This window comes from Nomascus leucogenys, chromosome 4 (genome assembly GCF_006542625.1).
Source record: "Nomascus leucogenys isolate Asia chromosome 4, Asia_NLE_v1, whole genome shotgun sequence".
Taxonomy (NCBI): domain Eukaryota; kingdom Metazoa; phylum Chordata; class Mammalia; order Primates; family Hylobatidae; genus Nomascus; species Nomascus leucogenys.
In genome coordinates this window covers 79,982,269-80,002,222 of record NC_044384.1, presented here as the reverse complement: position 1 = coordinate 80,002,222, position 19,954 = coordinate 79,982,269, and the positions used below count along the sequence as shown (strand labels likewise).

The 19,954-nt window shown below is 35.0% G+C and overlaps 1 protein-coding gene across 1 annotated transcript in view; it reads right to left on the bottom strand.

Annotated features, from left to right (window-relative positions):
- The window catches only part of LOC101176990 (high affinity immunoglobulin epsilon receptor subunit beta-like), a 34,582-nt gene extending 14,853 nt beyond the window's left edge, over positions 1-19,729 (bottom strand). Inside the window, exons 1-3 of the mRNA XM_004087810.1 lie at positions 19,682-19,729; positions 12,050-12,193; positions 1,218-1,274 (exon numbers count right to left, since the gene is read on the bottom strand). Of these exons, the coding sequence (XP_004087858.1) occupies positions 1,218-1,274; positions 12,050-12,193; positions 19,682-19,729 (249 nt within the window). The remainder of the gene's footprint in view (positions 1-1,217; positions 1,275-12,049; positions 12,194-19,681) is intronic.
- Between the last annotated feature and the right edge of the window lie 225 nt (positions 19,730-19,954).

The following is a 19,954-nucleotide window of genomic DNA, read 5'->3' as shown; positions in this document are numbered from 1 at the left end:
TTCTTCCTTGCCTAGGGCCTCATAGTCAGCCAGAGGTAAATGAGTGGTGGGCCTTTCTTCTTTCTTTGTTGCTTCCTGGGCATGCACATAGCTTTCCATATTTAGATCTCCAAGAATATGTCAGAGCTTTTCAAAGCTCCTTATGATTATCTAGTTATTCAGGATCGTCTTTTAAATTTCTGACCAAGCCCTTATTTACCTGAATTCATAGCCTTATTAAGCTGTGCTATTGCTAGCAGATTGATGGTGTTTTAAGCCATCTAGTGGTAGGACTTTGTTTTCACTGAGCTGAAATTTTTATCCAAAAAATAGCCAAAATATCCTGGGAACCGAGGTGCAATTTCAGACAAAATATTGACTGTGCTCAGATGATGGCACTTTTAATAGAGCATCACATGATGTCGGTCCTCTCAGCTGGTTGCTATACTGCTGGCTTTTCATACATACTCTGCCAAGAAGCTTGAAGGGAGAGGGGACAGAAATTAGCCTCAAATTAAAACATTATAGATCTCTCTGTTTTTCTGAGGTTTACTAGTATCTCTTAGATAATTTTCTGTTTTAGCTGTGGCTTTGATTAATTTCCAGTGCTCTGAAATCATTACTTTTGGTTGTTTTGCCAGTGGTTTCTCTGTTTTTATTAAAGAACGATTTCATGGAGTTCTCAGTCTGCCATTCCAGAAGTCAATCTCCTAGCATTTACATACATAATTATTCTAATTTCTTGTTCTTTCACCTCACTTCCTATTAATACAAAATGCAATATTCACTAAAGGAAATCAACATGATCCAGATTCTTTAAAACACCACATACACAGTAGCCCCCATACAATTAAATTTCCTAGACATGTGAAGAAAGAAGCAAGCGAAAAAGAAGATAATAACAGAAACTGGGTCATTTCAAGATAGCTGTATTTACACCTTCACTGAATTTTAATTTGCATTAAATGATTTATCATGTAGAAATTTAGTTTCTTGATTAACTTCATACATCCTGAGTTATTTTTATAACTAATGAAATATAACAATGACTTCAGTAACTGGCATGTATTCTGTTTTTGTTTGAAAATGCAATGGAAACTTACATTTCTTACATTTTAAAAATCTATTCTTCAATTATATATAGGTTTCTAGTGACACATAGACAATGCTGCCTACGCACTGACTTTCCTTCTTTTGGCAAGTAAAACTCTAGAGCTGCTATAAGCATTCTGACTTACCAAGAATGGTGAACGTCTCTTTTCTAAAAATACTGTAAAGGCTCCTGAGAAGATAAACTGGAAACAAAGATCACATTTATTAATACCCAGTCATTATGTTTATGTATAAACTTAAAAGGTAAGAGAATTCCGGAATGTTTTAACATAAAGAATATGGGACCATTGAGAAAATCATTCAGGATATAATTCAAGGGTTTATTTGTGGAGATGGGAGAAAGCCATGAAATCCCTGGCTACTAATTTAATATATGTATTGGAAATAGAATCTAAGGGCATTCTGAAGTGACTTTATGGAAAAAGGTGTATCAATTTTTCCTTAGTTTTTGTCAATCATAATTTATTAAGCCAATATGTGAATTACAAGAAAATGCACCCAATTAATGAATTTACTACTGGGAAATGTTATATCTTGGTGACTTCATATGAAAATACCTTTAATATAATGCTTAAATATTGTATTAATAGAAAATATCAGTCATAAAATAGATGCTTCAGTTTACATATTCAAATAGAAGAATTATACAATGTCTTCCATAAATAGCTTTTTCTGAGATCTTCCATCATTTCGTGACACTTGTTAGAAAGATGGCAATTATGGTGTATCAGAAATTATTTTCCTCACAGATGCAACATTTATGAATGCATAGAACTTTCCACAGCATTAAGAAATGAACAGGTCAGTTAGTAGTATGGGAGAGGGATGTTGTTTTCCCAGAAAAATCTGGAAACTCACATGTCAATACTAAATAGAATTTTGAAGTAAGAAGGATCTGAGGTTGAGTTCTTTGCTCTTTGCTTTCTCTGTGACTCAGGAAAATTACTTAACCTATAACTTAGTTTTGCTTTTTTCATTGGTAAAATGAGGATAGTCTGTTACATTGTGTTATTGTTGTAGTGTTGTAATAGTTATATATAATGTTTCGATTTTTTTTTCCAAGATGGCAGATTAGGGGCTTTTAGCATACTTTAGCAACTTGGAAATAAAAAAATAGTGCATAAAGATCAACTCTGTGAGCTTTAATTCAAAAAGGAAAACAGAAACTCACTGGTGTTGTTAAGGACACCCAGATCCTGGAGAAAAGAGCATGGGCAAACGGTCCCCGTGATGATGTCTGGCTGATAAAAGTGAGTGAAGTCCCACTGTGTGACAGAAGCAAAAAGCCTCCGTGACTCATCTTTCCACTGGAAATCCAAGCAACCCAGGCTGAGGGGGAGCATTTTATTTCTCCCAAGCCCTGGAGCTAACTTAGGGAGAAGCTTGGAGACACTGAGAGGGAAAGGCGCTAGGAAAAGCTGCAGACATTTTCCCAAACCCAGGACCAATAGCAGGTCATCATTTTTAATCTCGGTGCATACAAAGTCAGTCATTCTATGGTGAGCCTGCAGCATGGCCACGTGAGGATTATAGTCTTGGGCCAGAGATGGGAGTTCTTGCCCTGGAGTGGGCTAGGAGTCTCCACAGCTAGAATTGTGGAAAGTGTCTCAGCAGTGAGCAATGGAATTGTGCTCTCCTGTGTTGCAGGCCTGTGGTGGGAGCAGAGCTGCTACAGTTGTGGATCTCATTCTTTTGTATGGTTGAATAGTACTCCACTGTGTATATGTACCACATTTTCTTTATTCATCTGTTTATGTATACTTAGGTTGCTTCCAAATCTTAGCTATTGTAAACAGTGCTGCAATAAATATAGGAGTGCAGATATCTCTTCAATACACTGATTTCCCTTCCTTTGGGTATATGTGTAGCAGTGGGATTGCTGGACCATATAGCAGCTGAATTTTTAGTTTTCCTAGGAACCTCCAAACTATTCTGCATAGTGGGTGTATTAATTTACATTCCCATGAACAGTGTACAAAGGTTCCCTTTCTTCCACATTGTCACCAGCATTTGTTAGTGCCTATCTTTTGGATATAAACCATTTTAACTGGGGTGAGATGATATTTCATTGTTGTTTTGATTTGCATTTCTCTGATGATCAGTGATGTTGAGCACCTTTTCATATGCCTGTTTGTCATTTGTATGTCTTCTTTTGAGAAATGTCTACTGAAATCCTTTGCCCATTTTTTTAATCGGACTATTAGATTTTTTCCTTACGGAGTTGTTTGAGCTCCTTATATATTCTGGCCATGAATCCCTTGTCAGATGGGTAGTTTGCAAACGTTTTCTCCCATTCTGTGGGTTGTATCTTCACTTTGTTGATTGTGTCCCTTGCTGTGCAGAAGCTTTTTAACTTGATGTGATCCCATTGCCTTGCTCTGATTGCCTGGGCTGTGAGGTACTGCTCAAGAAATTTTTGCCCAAACCAATGTCCTGGAGATTTTCCTCATGTTTTCTTGTAGTCATTTCATAGTTTGAGGTCTTAGATTTTATTTGTCTTTAATCCATTTTGATTTGATTTTTGTGTATGGTGAGAGATATTCATTCTTCTGCGTATGGATATCCAGTTTTCCCATCACCATTTATTGAAGAGACTATCTTTTCCCCAGTATATGTTCTTGGCACCTTTGTTGAATATGTGTTCACTATAGGTGTGTGGATTTGTTTCCTGGTTCCCTAGTTAATTTCTAGGTATTTAATTTTATGTGTGGCTGTTGTAAATTAGATTAATTTTTAAATTTCTTTTTCAGATTGTTCACTGTTGGCATATAGAAATGCTACTGATTTTTGTATGTTGATGTTGCATCCTGCAACTTTACTGAGTTTATCAGTTTTAATAGTTTTCTAGTGGAGTCTTTAGGTTTTTCCAAATATAAGACAATATGATGTGCAAACAAGAATAATTTGACTTTTTCCTTTTCAATTTGGATGGGCTTCATAGCTTTCTCCTGTCTGATTGCTCTAACTGGGACTTCCAGTACTATGTTAAATAACAGTGGTGGCAGCAGGCATCCTTGTTGTGTTCCAGATCTTAGAGGAAAGGCTTTCCATTTTTCCCCATTCAGTATGATACTAGCTGTGGGTCTGTCATAAGTGACTTTTATTATATTGAGGTATGTCCCTTCTATCCTCAGTTCTTTGCAAGTTTTTATCATGAAGAGATGTTGGGTTTTATCAAATGACTTTTCAGCATCAGTTGAAGTGATCTTATGGTTTTTACTTTTCATTTTGTTGATTTATTTGGGTATGTTGATTCATCCTTGCATCCCAAGGGTAAATCCCACTTGGACATGATGAATGATCTTTCTGATGTATTGCTGAATTTGGTTTGCTATTATTTTGTTGAGGATTTTTGTATCAATATTCATCAGATTGGCCTGTAGTTTTTTCTTTTTTTTTTTTTTTTTTGATGTGTCCTTGTCTGGTTTTGGTATTAGGGTTTTACTAGCCTTATAGAATGACTTTGGAATTATTACCTTCTCCTCTATTTTTTTGAAACAGTTTGAGTAGAATTGCTACTAGTTCTTTAAATGTTTGATAGAATTCATCAGTTAAGCTATTGGTCCCAGGTTTTTCTTAACTGAGAGACTTTTTACTATGGCTTTGACCTGATTACTTGTTATTGGTCTGTTCAGGTTTTGGGTTTCTTTATGGTTCAATCTTGGTAGGTTGTATGTATCTTGGAATTTGTTCATTTCTTCTAGATTTTCCAATTTATTGGCATATAGTTGCTCATAGTAGCCACTAATGATCTTTTGAATTTCTGCAACATCAGTTGTAATGTCTCTTTTTTAATTTCAGATTTTATTTATTTGAATCTTCTCTCTTTTTTTCCTGGTTAGTCTGGCTAAATGTTTGTCAATTTTGTTTAACTTTGCAAAATACCAACTACCTGTTTCATTGATTTTTTTTTTTTTTCCTGAGATGGAGTCTCACTCTGTTGCCCAGGCTGGAGTGCAGCGGTGTGATCTCGGCTCAGCCTCCCGAGTAGCTGAGACTACAGGTGCCCGCCACAATGCCTGGTTAATCTTTTGTATTTTTAGTAGAGACAAGGTTTCACCGTGGTAGCCAGGATGGTCTCGATCTCCTGAGCTCGTGATCTACCCGCCTCAGCCTCCCAAAGTGTTGGGATTACAGGCGTGAGCCACCGCGCCTGGCCTGCCCTTAGACTTTCCATCATGAGCTGATGCAGCATGAAGGCCCTCACAAGATGCCAGCATCTTGATATTAGAGTCCCCAGCCCCAAGAACTGTGAGAAGTACATTTGTTTTCTTTTATAAATTACTTAGCCTGTGATGTTCTATTACAGCAACACAAAATGGACTAAGACAGAACCTATATTTTTGGCACCTCTAAATTGAATTAAGGCCCCATTTTTCTTGTCTGAATCAATGCAGTAGCCTCTTCTAACTTCTCTAACATTCTCAAATCTAATCTCTTATTACTCACAGAGTGATAGTATTAAAACAAACCTAATCATAGCACTGTCCTCAGTCAGAATATTGTCTAGGGCTGTCCAACAGAAATATAATGCAAGCAACATATGTAATTGTAAGTTTCCAAGTGCCATATTAAGAAAACTAAAAAGAAATATATACAACTTATTTTAATAATATATTTTCTATAAGTTCACATATCCAAAATTATTTCAAGATAGAATCAATATAAAATAATTATATATTTTACATTTTAAAATGTATACTAAGTTTTGAAATCTTATATGTATTTTATCTTTACAGCACTACTCAGGGCAGTTGAGTTGCATTTTCCAGGTTCGGTAGGTACATGTGACTATTGTATTGGATAGTGCTGCTCTAGTCCTTAGTTATCTCTTCTTTTCTATGTTTATTTATTTCTTTGGTGATCTCATCTAGTCTCCTTACTAGATGCCAATGACTATTCTATTTTTTTAAGATTTCTTACTTTTTAAAACTTCTTTTCTTGTCATTACATTTATTTTTTTTTTAAATTTATATAGGTTTTGGGGAACAGGTGGTATTTGGTTACATGAGTAAATTCTTTAATGGTGACTTGTGAGATTTTGGTGCACCCATCACCTGAGCAGTATACACTGAACCCAATTTGTAGTCTTTTATCCCTCACCCTCTCCCCTTTCCCCTGAGCCCCCAAAGTCCACTGTATCATTCTTATGCCTTTGCAGCCTCATAGCTTAGCTCCCACTTATGGGTGAGAACATACAATGTTTGGTTTTTCATTCCTGAGTTACTTCACTTAAAATAGTAGTCTCCAATTCCATCCAGGTTGTTGTGAATGCCATTAATTTGTTGCTTTTTATGGCTGAGTAGTATTCCATTGTAAATGTATATCACAGCTTCTTTATCTACTTGTAGATTGATGGACATTTGGGCTGGTTCCATATTTTTGCAATTGCAAATTGTGCTGCTATAAACATGTGGGTGCAAGTTATCTTTTTTGTATGACCTTTTTGTTCCTCTGAGTAGATACCCAGCAGTGGGATTTTTGGATCAAATGGTAGTTCTACTTTTAGTTCTTTAAGAACTCTACACACTGTTTTCCATAATGGTTGTATTAGTTTACATTCCCCCACCAGCATAGAAGTGTTCCCTTTTCACCGCATCCATGCCAACATCTATTTTTTTTTATTTTTTGATTATGGCCATTCTTGCAGGAGTAAGGTGGTATCACATTGTGGTTTTGATTTGCATTTCCCTGATCATTAGTGATGTTGAGCATTTTTTCATATGTTTATTGGCCATTGGTATATCTTCTTTTGAGAAGTGTGTATTCATGTCCTTAGCCCACTTTTTGATGGGACTGTTTGATTTTTTCTTGCTAATTTGTTTGAGTTCCTTATAGATTCTGGATATTAGTCCTGTGTCAGATGTGTAGATTGTGAAGATTTTCTCCCACTCTGTGGGTTGTCTGTTTACTCTGCTGTTTACTCTGCTGACTGTTCCTTTTGCTGTGCAGAAGCTCTTTAATTTAATTAAGTCCCACCTATTTATCTTTGTTTTTGTTGCATTTGCTTTTGGGTTCTTGGTCATGAAGTCTTTGCCCAAGCCAATGTCTAGAAGGGTTCTTCCGATGTTATCTTCTATATATTTTTTTTTTTAGATTTAAGTCCTTGATCCATGTTGAGTTGATTTTTGAATAAGGTGAGAGATGAGGGTCCAGTTTCATTCTCCTATATGTGGCTTGCCAATTATCCCAGCACCATTTGTTAAATAGGGTGTCCTTTCCCCACTTTATGTTTTTGTTTACTTTGTCAAAGATACACCAACTGTAAGTATTTGGCTTTATTTCTGGGTTCTCTATTCTGTTCCACTGATCTATGTGCCTATTTTTATACCAGTGCCATGCTGTTTGGGTGCTTTATAGTATAGTTTGAAGTTGGGTAATATGATGCCTCTAGATTTGTTGTTTTTGCTTAATCTTGCTTTAGCTATGTGGGCTTTTTTTTTTTTTTGGTTCCATATGAACTGTAGGATTGTTTTTTTCCAGTTCTGTGAGGAATGATGGTAGTATTTTGATGGGAATTGTGCTGAATTTGTAGATTGCTTTTGGCAGTATGGCCATTTTCGCAATACTGATTCTACCTAGCAAATGAGCATGGGATGTGTTTCTATTTATTTCTGTCATCTATGATTTCTTTTAGTGGTGTTTTGTAGTTTTCCTTGTAGAGGTCTTTCAACTCCTTGGTGAGGTGTACTCCTAAATATTTTATTTGTTTGCAGCTATTGTAAAAGGGGTTGAGTTCTTCATTTGTTTCTTAGCTTGGTCGCTGTTGGTGTATAGCAGAGCTACTGATTTGTGTACATTAATTTTATATCCTGAAACTTTGCTGAATTCATTTACCAGTTTTAAGAGTTTTTTGGATGAGTCATTAGGGTTTTCTAGATATACAACTGTATCATTAGGAAACAGCAAGAGTTTGACTTCCTCTTTATTGATTTGGATGCCTTTTATTTCTTTGTCTTGTCTGATCGCTCTGGCTAGGACTTCCAGCACTATGTTGAATAGAAGCGGTGAGAGTGAGCATCCTTGTCTTGTTCCAGTTCTCAGAGGGAATGCTTTCAACTTTTCCCCATTTGGCTGTAGATTTGTTATCGATGGCTTTTATTACATTGAGGTATGTCCCTTGTATGCTGATTTTGCTGAGGGTTTTAATCATAAAGTGATGCTGGATTTTGTCAAATGCTTTTTCTGCATCTATTGAGACGATCATGCGATTTTTGTTTTTAATTCTGTTTATGTGGTGTATCACATTTATTGACTTGAGTATGTTAAAACACCCCTGCATCCCTGGTGTGAAACCCACTTGATCATGGTGGATTACTTTTTTGATATGCTATTGGATTTGGTTAGCTAGTATTTTGTTAAGGATTTTTGCATTTATGTTCATCAGGGATATTGGTCTGTAGTTTTCTTTTTTTGTTATGTCCTTTTCCTGGTTTTGGTATTGGGGTGATACTGGCCTCATAGAATGATTTAGGGAGGATTCCCTCTTCCTCTGTCTTTTGGAGTTGTGTCAGTAGGATTGGTACCAATTCTTCTTTGAAGGTCTGATAGAATTCTGCTATGAATCCATCTGGTCCTGGGCTTTTATTTTTGTTAGCAATTTTTTATTACCATTTTAGTCTTGCTGCTTGTTTTTGGTATGTTCAGAGCTTCTATATCTTCCTGGTTTAATGTAAGAGAGTAGTAAACTTCCAGAAATTTTTCCATCTCCTCTAGGTTTTCTAATTTATGTGCACAAGATGTTCACAGTAGCCTTGAGTTATCTTTTGTATTTCTGTGGTTTCAGTTGTAATATCTCCCATTTCATTTCTAATTGAGCTTATTTGGATCATCTCTCTTTTCTTGGTTACTCTTGCTAATGGTCTATCAATTTTATTTACCTTTTCAAAGAGCCAGCTCTTTGTTTCATTTATCTTTTGTATTGCTTTTTTCCCCCAATTTCATTTTGTTCTGCTCTAATCTTGGTTATTTCTTTACTTCTGCTGGGTTTGTGTTTGGTTTGTTCTTGTTTCTCTAGTTCCTTGAGGTGTGACCTTAGATTGTCTATTTGTGCTCTTTCAGACTTTTTGATGTAGGCATGCAAGGGTATGAACTTTTTTCTTAGTACTGCCTTTGCTGTATCCCAGAGGTTTTGATAGGTTGTGTCACTATTATTCAGTTCAAAGAATTTTGTAATTTCCACTGTGATTTCATTGTTGACCCAATGATCATTCAGGAGCAGGTTATTTAATTTCCATGTATTTGCTGGTTTTGAAGGTCCCTTTTGGAGTTGATTTCTAATTTTATTCCACTGTGGTCTGAGTGAGTACTTGATATTATTTCAGTTTTTCTAAATTTACTGAGACTTGTTTTGTGGCCTATCATTTGGTCTATCTTGAAGAAAGTTCCATATGCTGGTGAATAGAATGTATATTTTGCAGTTGTTGGGTACAGTGATTTTGTAAATATCTGTTAAGTCAATTTGTTCCAGGTTATAGTTTAAATCCATAGTTTCTTTGTCGATTTTCTGTCTTGATGACCTTTCTAGTGCTGCCAGTGGAGTATTGAAGTCCCCCCTATTATTGTGTTGCTATCTCATTTCTTAGGTCTAGTAGTAATTGTTTTATAAATTTGGGAGCTCCAGCATTAGGTGCGTATATATTTAGGACTGTGATATTTTCTTGTTGGACAAGGCCTTTTATTATTATATAAGGTCTCTCTGTCTTTTTTAACTGCTGTTCCTTTAAAGTTTGTTTTGTCTCATAGAGGAGTAGTTACTCCTGCTAGCTTTTGGAGTCCATCTGCATGGAACATCTTTTTCTACCCCTTTGTCTTAAGTTTATGTGATTCCTTATGTGTTAGGTGAGTCTCTTGAAGGCAGCAGATACTTGGTTGGTGAATTCTTGTCCTTTCTGCAAGTCTGTATCTTTTATTCTAATTCTGTCTTCTGAACTCTATATTCCATGTCCAACAGGCTACTTGACATCTCCAGTTGAATATTAAATAAACATTTCAAACTCAACATTTTCAAAGCAAACTCATCGTCTTCCTCTGAAAACCAGTTCTGTACACAGTCTTCCCTGTATCAGTTGATGTCAAGTCATTCCTTCTATTAGCTTGAACAAAAACCCTGGCATTATCTTTAACTTCTTTCACACTCCATACCCAATCCATCAAGATATTAAATTGGCTCTACCTCAACATATGTCTACATCATTACTTTCACCACCTTCACTACTAACAACTTTGTTTGAGTCTCACCTGGACTTTTGAAGTAGCTTTCTAAAAAGTCTCTTTGGACCCCTTCATTCTCTTTTCAACACAGAAACCAAAGTGATTCTTTTGAAACCTAAGCCAGATTATTTAACTCTGTTTATGAAACACTATAATAACTCCAATTTCCCTTACAGTAAAAGCTAAAATCTTTACAATGGCTTGCATAGCCCTATATTAACAGGCACCCCATTATTTTTTTCTAACTTGTTTTCTACTACTATTGTGCTTGCTCACTCTGTTCCAGAAATACTGACTACATTTTTCTAGGAACCCTTCATTGAAGACTTCATTCTGACTGTTCTCCTGAGATGTTATTTCCCAGCATATCCTTGTGGTCAAAACCATCACTTTTTCAAGTCTTTGCTCAAATGTCACTATGGTAGTTTGAACTGTTGGCCACAATTTTTTACTTTTAGGTAATAATAATATATTTTCATACTCTTGCCATGATCTCATGGTGCTTGGATTATGCTTCCCTGCTCTTTAATTTAGGACTTGATCATTTTATTTGTTTTAGCTGGGATTTTAACAAACATGACCCAAGCCAAAGCTTGAAATGGTCTTGTGTGATTAGGATTGTCCTCTTGTGTTCTTGTTTTTCATTGTGAGAAGAATATGCCTCTAGTAGCCACTAGTCTAAAGGCAATAAGATACATATGGAGCGGATCCGGACCTGTCCTGTAGCTTGAAACCAGGCCAAGAGCAGCTGAATCTCTGCCAAGTCTGCATGTGTAAAAAATAAATGCTTGTAATTGTATCCCACTGGGTTTTTTGTGGTTTATTATATAACAATAGATCAGTAATAGAGTCACTTTTTCAATGAGCCCTACCTCAACCATCCAATTTTAGATGATAACCTATATCCCTTTGCCACTTTCCCCAAAATTCCAGGCCCCCTTAGCCTACTCTTTTTCTTTTTGCTTCTATAGCCTTATCATCTTCTAATATACTACACCATGCTAGAATAAAAGCTCCATAAGAAGTGGGATCTTTGTTTTGTTTGCTAATGTATCTCAGGCACCTAAAACAGTGCCTGACACATCATAGTACTCAATAAGTACTGGTTGAGTGATCAAACTCCAAATGTGATATTATAATAAGCTTCACTCAGGATTTTGTGGGAAACATGGCACATCAACCACCATAATATCCTTCTTCATGATATCCCCTTTAAAGACAATGGCACATCACTCATCATACTATCAGTCACAATAAAATTCAATTTCAAAATCTCTGTTCAATTTTACCAAATACTTCTCAAATACAACACAAAGATTTTATGTCTCTTTCCCTACACAAATTGTATATATCCCACTATTTCCTAAGCAGTTATGCTCTCTCATTTTTTATTTGCCCCACTGGCAAAATAAATACCATATGGGCAGTTGAATAGTCGCCAACCATTTTCTGTTTTCCCAAAATGCCTCTTGGGCATCTTATCATTTTTCTCCATATCCTAGAAGAATGTAAAAAGTAGCCTTTTAACAAAATAGACTCTTATTATTAAAGAATATCACTGATAAGAATCTAAGTTTTTTCATATTGGTATATTATTTTCAACCAGGTAAAAATGAGTTCCTTGAGAATAGAGATTGTGCATTTTTAGTGTTCAGTCTCTGGCACACTGCTTGACTGATAAACAGTCATTAAATATAACAAATAAGTTAATGAATAACAATCAGAAATTTGATTATTTACTCACAAGCAAGGATGACCAAAATGGGTATGCCGTTAGTAATGCAAGAGGAATATATATGGCTTCAAATGCAATAGTTTGTGTGAATAACAAATATATCCAGAGCAGTCCCAGGCAGTGAAGAAGTATGCCAGTCATTATTTGTATGGCCTGGAAGAAAATAACACTAATTATTATTTTAGTTCAACCTTTGAAAGGAATATACATCAAGAAAAAGCCAAGATGAAGACAGAAGGTGATGACCTAACAGAATTTTAAATTTCTCAATATTCAACTCAGATAAGGAGAGTTTATTATTTCAGAGCAGTTTGTAGATATGATGACTATGTACATATCCAATAAAATTATACTAGGAGTCTGTTTATCTGATTGGTTCAGGAGATTATATAGCATTAGTCCTGGAGTCCAGAAGAATTGACCTCCTTCGAGAGTCATCAGTCCCAGTGTGGTCAAGAATTCTTGACCTAGGTCAACAATCTTATCCTGCATATGCAGCTTTTATGTTCTATAGGCAACTAGACTTGGTATTTCTGACCTTCTCTTATCTTACCAAAGCTGATTTTTGGACTTTGGTTCCTTTTGTTCTTCCCACCTCCATAACATCTATAACTAATAGTCCTGGGTCCTTTATAAGAGGGTCCTTTTAAAAGGATAGTGAGCCTTTGGGATCCTTGGTTTTCTGTCAGTCTTCCAAGGGGCTATTTCGTGATGTGGAGGTCTCAGATAATTTGTACCCACTGAAGTTATAGGCCAGCTATGACAGTTTCTGAGCCACAGGAGGAGGACAATTCTAAGTTGTATGAAGAGCCTGCTAACGTATCACTGTAGGGCCTTTCAGTTGGTTTTCAGGTAGATATTTCTCAGGGGTGCTTTTGTTCTGCCACAGCTGAATGAACCAACATTCCGACTTTCCCTACCTACACCCCCAGGTAAGCCCAGGGGTTAAGTTTGAAAAAGCTGGAAGAGCAGGATTGGAGTTCATAACTTAGCATCTTTTGCCATACTGCAACCATATTTTCACAATGTCTGGGGATTCCTGACATATTTTTCTCACAGATTTTCTTAAAACACTGGACACCTCTACTTGAAGTTTGCAATGAGCTTCTGTTCTGGTGTGTGATTCTGGGGAGAGCCAAGAAGTGGCTAATTAATGAAAATACTATTTTCACTTACAGATTAACCCCTAGGCAACACAAAACTGCATTTAGAGGTACTTCAGGCAGGCTGTGGCAGGAAGCAAGGGGAAACTGGAATGGATAGGACTTTTCCCACTGACTGACAAGCTGTGCACATTTCATCTCCTTGCTTGGCGTGGAACACGATGACTTTCTCTGAAGTCTGAGTTTAGTGAAGGATGTAGAATATTAAAAAAACTTTATTTTTAAGTAATTATAAATTCATAGGAATTTTCAAAACTAGTATGGACAGGTCCTTGTGTCCTAAATCCAGATTTTCAGAAGGGTTCCATCTTACATAACTATATGACAATATCAAAATTAGGAAATTAACCTTGATACAGTGTGTGTGTATAGCTATGTGTCATTTTAGCACATAAGCATATTTGCATAATCACAACCATAATCAGGATACAGAACTATTCTATCACCATGAAGATATCCCTCATGCTATATCTTTATTGCCCCAACAATGCTAAACTTCTGGTAGTCACTTTTTGTTTTTCATATCCTCACTATTATCATTTTGATAATGTCAAATAAATGGAATAATTCAGTATGTTCCTTTTGTGATTGGCTTTTTTGTTGTTGTCCAGCAAAATACCTTTGAACTCCATCAAGTTGTTATGTGTAACAATGTAGTTCACTCCTTTTTAATTTCTTTTTTTTTTTTTGAGACGGAGTCTCGCTCTGTGGCCCAGGCTGGAGTGCAGTGGCACAATCTCGGCTCACTGCAAGCTCCGCCTCCCGGGTTCACGCCATTCTCCTGCCTCAGCCTCTCCGAGGAGCTGGGACTACAGGTGCCCGCCACCACGCCTGGCTACTTTTTTGTATTTTTAGTAGAGACGGGGTTTCACCATGGTCTCGATCTCCTGACCTCGTGATCCGCCCGCCTCGGCCTCCCAAAGTGCTGGGCACTCCTTTTTAATTTCTGAGTAGTAGTCTACGGTATGAACAACTAGAGTTTATTCACCTCTTGAGGGGGTATTTTGATAGTTTCCAGTTTGGGAGCTATTACAAATAAAGATGCTATGAATAGTCATGTGTAAATTCTGCAGACATCAGTTTTCAGTTGTACAAGAGCTCACTTGCTAAATTTAATGGTAAGTGTATGTTTAGTATTTAAATAAGATGTCAAACTATTTTCGAGAGTGATTGTATCATTTTTATATTCTCATTGGCAATGTAAGAGAGATCCAGTTTCTCTGCATCATCTCCAGCATGTGGTATTGTCACAATTTCTTATTTTAGTTGTTCTAATAGGTTTGTAGTGATATCTTATTGTGGTCTTAATTTGCATTTCTCTGGTGCCTAATGATGTTGAGCATCTTTCTATAGGCTTATGCCATCTGTATATTTTCTTCAGTGAAATGTCTTTTCATGTCTTTTGCTGGTTTTAAAGTTGGATCATTTGTGTTTTTTCTGCTGTTGAGTTTTAAGGATTTTAAGAAGGATATTCTTAGATACAAATCCTTTGTCAGAGATGTGGTTGGCAAGTATTTTCTCCTACTCTGTAGCTTGTCATTTCATCTTCCTAACAAGGGTATTTCACAAAACAAAACTTAATTTTGGTGAAGTAAAATGTATTGATTTGTGTCTTTTATGGATGGATCATGTTTTTAAGGTCATGTTAAAGAGCTCTAGAGTCCTGGGTACTAAATATTTTCTCATATGCTTTCTTCTAAAAGTGTTATAGTTTTATATTTAAATATATTATTCATTTTGAGTTAATTTTTGTATAGGGTAGGAGACTTTAGTTTGAGGTTCTTTTATTGTATTTATTTTTTGCCACTGGTTATCCAGTTAGTCCAACACCATTTTTAGAGATGACTATACTTCCTCTGTTGAATTAGTTTTATAAAAAAATAAGTCAACCATACTTGTATGAGTCTACCTATGGATTGTGTGTTCTGTTCCATTTATCCATGTATCTGTTGCTACACCAATACCACACAATCTTAATATCTGTAGTTATATGTCCTAAAAGCAGGTGGTATGATTCCTTTCACTTTATTCTTCTTTAAAAAATTTTTAGCTATTCTAGCTTCTCAACCTTTCCATAGAAATTTTAGATAATCTTATTTAAATCTCCAAAAAATGTTTCCAGGATTTTGATAGGAATTGTGCTAAATCTATATGTCAATTTTGGGACAATTAATATTTTTACTATGTTGAGATTTTCAGCCACAACAATAAATGGCTTTTCATTTATGTAACCTACTTGGAATTATTTTGTTTTATTTTATTTATTTATTTTGGAGGTGAAGTTTTGCTTTTGTCAACCAGGCTGGAATTCAGTGGCATGATCTCAGCTCACTGCAACCTTTGTCTCCCAGATTCAAGCAATCCTCCTGCCTCAGCCTCCTGAGTAGCTGGGATTACAGGCACATGCCACCACACCAGGCTAATTTTTGTATTTTTAGTAGAGATGGGGTTTTACCATGTTGGTCAGGCTTGTCTTAAACTCCTGACCTCAGGTGATCCACCCGCCTCAGCCTCCTGAATTCTTTTATTAGTATTAGATAATTTTCAAAATATAAGTCCTGTATATGTTTTGCTAAATTTATACCTAAGTATTTAATTGTTTGAGTGATTTTAAATAGTATTGTGTTTTAAATTTTGTTGTCCATATGTTCATTGCTATTATATAAAAATATAATTAATTTTGTATGTTGATCATTAATCTTGTATCCTGTGACCTTGCTGAACTCACTTACTAGTTCCAGGAGTCCTTTTTTTTTTTTTTTTTAATTGCATGGGATTTTCTACATAGATCATCATGTCATCTGCAAACAGGGATATTTTTATTTTTTCCTTTACAATCTGTATGCTGTAAAAAGCATACAGCTTGTAAAGCTTTCTTTTTTTATCTTATTGATCTGTGCTAAGACTTCAAGTACTGTGCTAGTAAGCATGGTGAGAGATGATATCTTTGCACTGTTACCAATCTTAGGGAAAAATAATTCAAGTTTTAAAGAGGAAATATAATGTTAGCTGTAAGTTTTTTTGTAGGTGCTCTTTATCAGGTTGTGGAAGTTCTACATTTCTATTATTCTAAGAGCTTTCTAAAATATCATGAATGGGTGTTAGTTAAATTTTGTCAAATGTGGTTTATTTTGCATCAACTGGCATGATCATGTGATTTTTCTTCTTTAGCCTATTAATATGATAGGTCACACTGATTGCTTCTCGAATACTAAACCAGCTTTGTATATCTGGAATAAGTCTCACTTAGTCATGGTGGAAATTTTTAAATATTGCTGAATTATATTTGCTAATACTTCATAAATGATTTTTGTGTCTATATTCTGAAGGATATGGATCTATAGTTTTCTTCTTTTGTACTATCTTTGTTGTATTTGATTTTGGTATCAGAATAATATTGGCCTCTTCAAATAAGTTGGGAAATGTTTCATTCCTCTTGTTTTTTGAAAAATATTATGAAAAACTGGTGTTGAATATTCTAAGAACATCTGGTAGATTCTTCAGCGAAATCAGGCCTGGAGATTTCTTTTTCAGGAGTTTTAAAATTACAAATTTAATTTTTCTAACAATTATAGGGCCATTAAAATCATCTATTTCATATTGAGTTGTAGTTTGTGCTTTTTGGGAAAATTTGTTCATTTTATCAAAGTTGTCAAATTTGTGTCTATAGAGTTACTGATAGTAGTCTCTTAATGTTATTTTGAGATATAAATTATCTGTAGTAATATACTCTTTTATTTCTGAGTTTGATAATTTTTGTCTTTGCTTTCTTTTTCTTGATCAATCTTGCTAGATGTTTGTTGATTTTGATGATCTTTTAAAAGAATCAACTATTTGTTGTACTGATTTTCTCTACTTTTTAAATTTTAATTTTATTGATTTATTTTCTTATCTTTATTATTTTCTTCTGATTTATTTGGATTTATTTTGCTCTTTTTCTAGTTTTTTTAAGTGAGAGTTTAGAGTATTTATTTGGTAATTTTCTTGTTTTCTGTAATCATTTAGTGTTATACATTTTGATATCATGTATTTTCACTATAATTCACTGAATTTAAAAAATTTTTCATTGAAATGTCCTCTTTAAAGCATTAATTATTTAGAAGTGTCTTAGTTTTCAAGTTTGGAGCTTTTTTGTTATCTTTCTCTTAATTGGTTTCTAGTGTGATTCTATTTTGGTGAGAGAACACATTCCATATGATTTCAATTCTTTTAAATATTTCAAAGTTTGTTTTATGGCCCAAAATATAGTTTATTTGGTTAATGTTTCATGGACACTTAAAAAGAATGGTATTCCTAAGAGCAAAGACATGGAATCAACCTAAATGCTCATCAACGGTAGACTAGATAAAGAAAATGTGGTACATATACACTATGGAATACTATGCAGCCATAAAAAAGAATGAAATCATGTCCTTCGCTGCAACATGAATAGAGCTGGAGGCCATTATCCTAAGCAAACTAACACATGAACAGAAAACTAAATACTGCATGTTCTGACTTATAAGTGGGAGCTAAATGTCCAGCACACATGAACACAAAGAAGGTAACAACAGACATCAGGACCTGCTTGAGGGTAGAAGTTTGGAGCAGGGTGAGGATTGAAAAACTACCCATGAGGTACTATGCTAATGACCTGGGCGATTAAATAATCTGTGTAATAAACCTCCATAATAACAATTTACTATATAACAAACCCACACATATACCCCTGAACCTAGAAGTAAAAAAAAAAAAAAAAAAAAAAAAAAAAAAAAAAAAAAAAAGAGAGTATATATTCTGATGTTAGATATTCTATAAATATTAATTACATCTTACTGGTTGGTGGCGGTATTGAGTTCATTTATATATTTGTTTTTCTTGTTTAGTTATGTCAATCAAATTTTTATTTTTATAATTTATTTTTTAGTGATATAATATTTGTACATATTTGTGGGGTACGTGTAATATTTTGCTACATTTGTTGAATGTGTAATGATCAAGTCAGGGTAGTTAGGACATTTCAATGTGTTGAAAATGTCTGAAGTCCCTCTCTTCTAAGTATTTTGGATTGCTTTGGTTATTTGAAAACTTTTTTTGATTCCATACAAATTTTAGGATTCTTTTTTCTAGTTCTATGAAAAATGACATTGGTATTTGGATTTGGAATACATTGAAATTGTAGATTTCTCTGGTTAGTATCATCATTTTTCCAATCCATGAGCATGGGATGTCTTTCTGTTTGTTTGTGCCCTCTTCAATTTCTTTTATCAGTCTTCTGTAGTTTTACTTATAGTTTTCCTTTCACCTTCTTGGTTAAATTTATTCCTAGGTATTTTATGTTTTGAAATTGCAGGCTTCAAAACATTAGTAGGTATATCTCAACTGGGAACCCAGTTTGAGATATATGCAATAAAAAGAAAACTCAGGAAATTCACTAACATATCATTCTTTGGGTTCAAAGGTCCCTAAATCTTATTCTTCCTTATCCATACTTTTCAGGATCTTCTTGTATTTATCCAAAGTTTTAGATATAGTTAGTGGTAAGAATAGGGAGAAATGGCCATTGGAATGTCTTAATGCATGAAATAAAACCAGAGCTCTGTGTCTTCTTAGATAATGGTAGATCTTATTAGAAAGACAGTAATATGGACAATAACAAATTTATTTATTCTCAAATACATTTCAACTAATTTTTTCCCAACATCAAGACCAGATAAATGGATAAGGGGGTTAGGAATCCACATCTTTAATATCACAACCTTGAAAATGAAGAGAGAAAATATTGGGTTCATTGCTTGTTTTATGTAAGGCTCTTAGTATAATTCTGGCAAAGGATCAGGCAGATCTTAAATAAGTGGAAGTAATAATAGACTTGTGATGTTGGGAATTTTCCTGAACCAAACTTTAATCCTGCTGGTTTAATCCTAATCTGGTTCCATCATCCAACAATGAGTGGATAATGCAAAATCATACAGCAATATGGGTGAATACTTGCCATATTTGATGAAGTTGACTGGGAAAAGAGTCATGTGTTTTGGGGGTAATCTTGAAAGCACAGTGTTATTTTGATCACTGTCCATAAAGCTCTGTGGCCTGCAGCTTCTCCTGAATGTAGTTTCCACAATCTGGTCATCTCATTTAGAACTGCGTCATCAGCTTAGCTTGAAATAATTTATAGATGCCAAAAAGAGATTTCTTTACCCATTTCCAGAGTCAGGGTTTTCTGAGAGAATAAGTGGGTTTAGACATTGTTGGGTCATTTACATGTAGCTGATAAATTCATAATTTCTGCTTTATTTAATGTGAGCCTGATAAATAGCTTATGTGTTGAGGCTGAATGTGGAAAATGCAGATGCTACATAACAATTTCAGGACACTTCTGTTAACATTCCTCCATTTGAGGAGTTCATAATAGAGGTGGTTACAGTCTCTTCCCTTTCATATTTAGAAATCGCAGCACTATAATCATTTATTCACTCAATTGGTATTTAGTTCTTACCCCCAACATTCTTGTTTCCTCTCTTATCCACAGACGATTTCGTGGCATTTTTCACTAAGATACAATAGAGATATGAAAGAATAAATGTGTTCCTTTTCTGTAGGAAAATATGAAAACAAATTAATGTTAATTTTGGGGGGGGGTAAGAAACTTAAACTTTAGAGGGAAATCCAACCAACAGCTGCCTATTTTTCACTACTTTGTTGTTCCCTGAGAGGTTTTTGCATGAAACCACCAATATTACCATGTTGAGAAATCCATTAGTTACCTCTC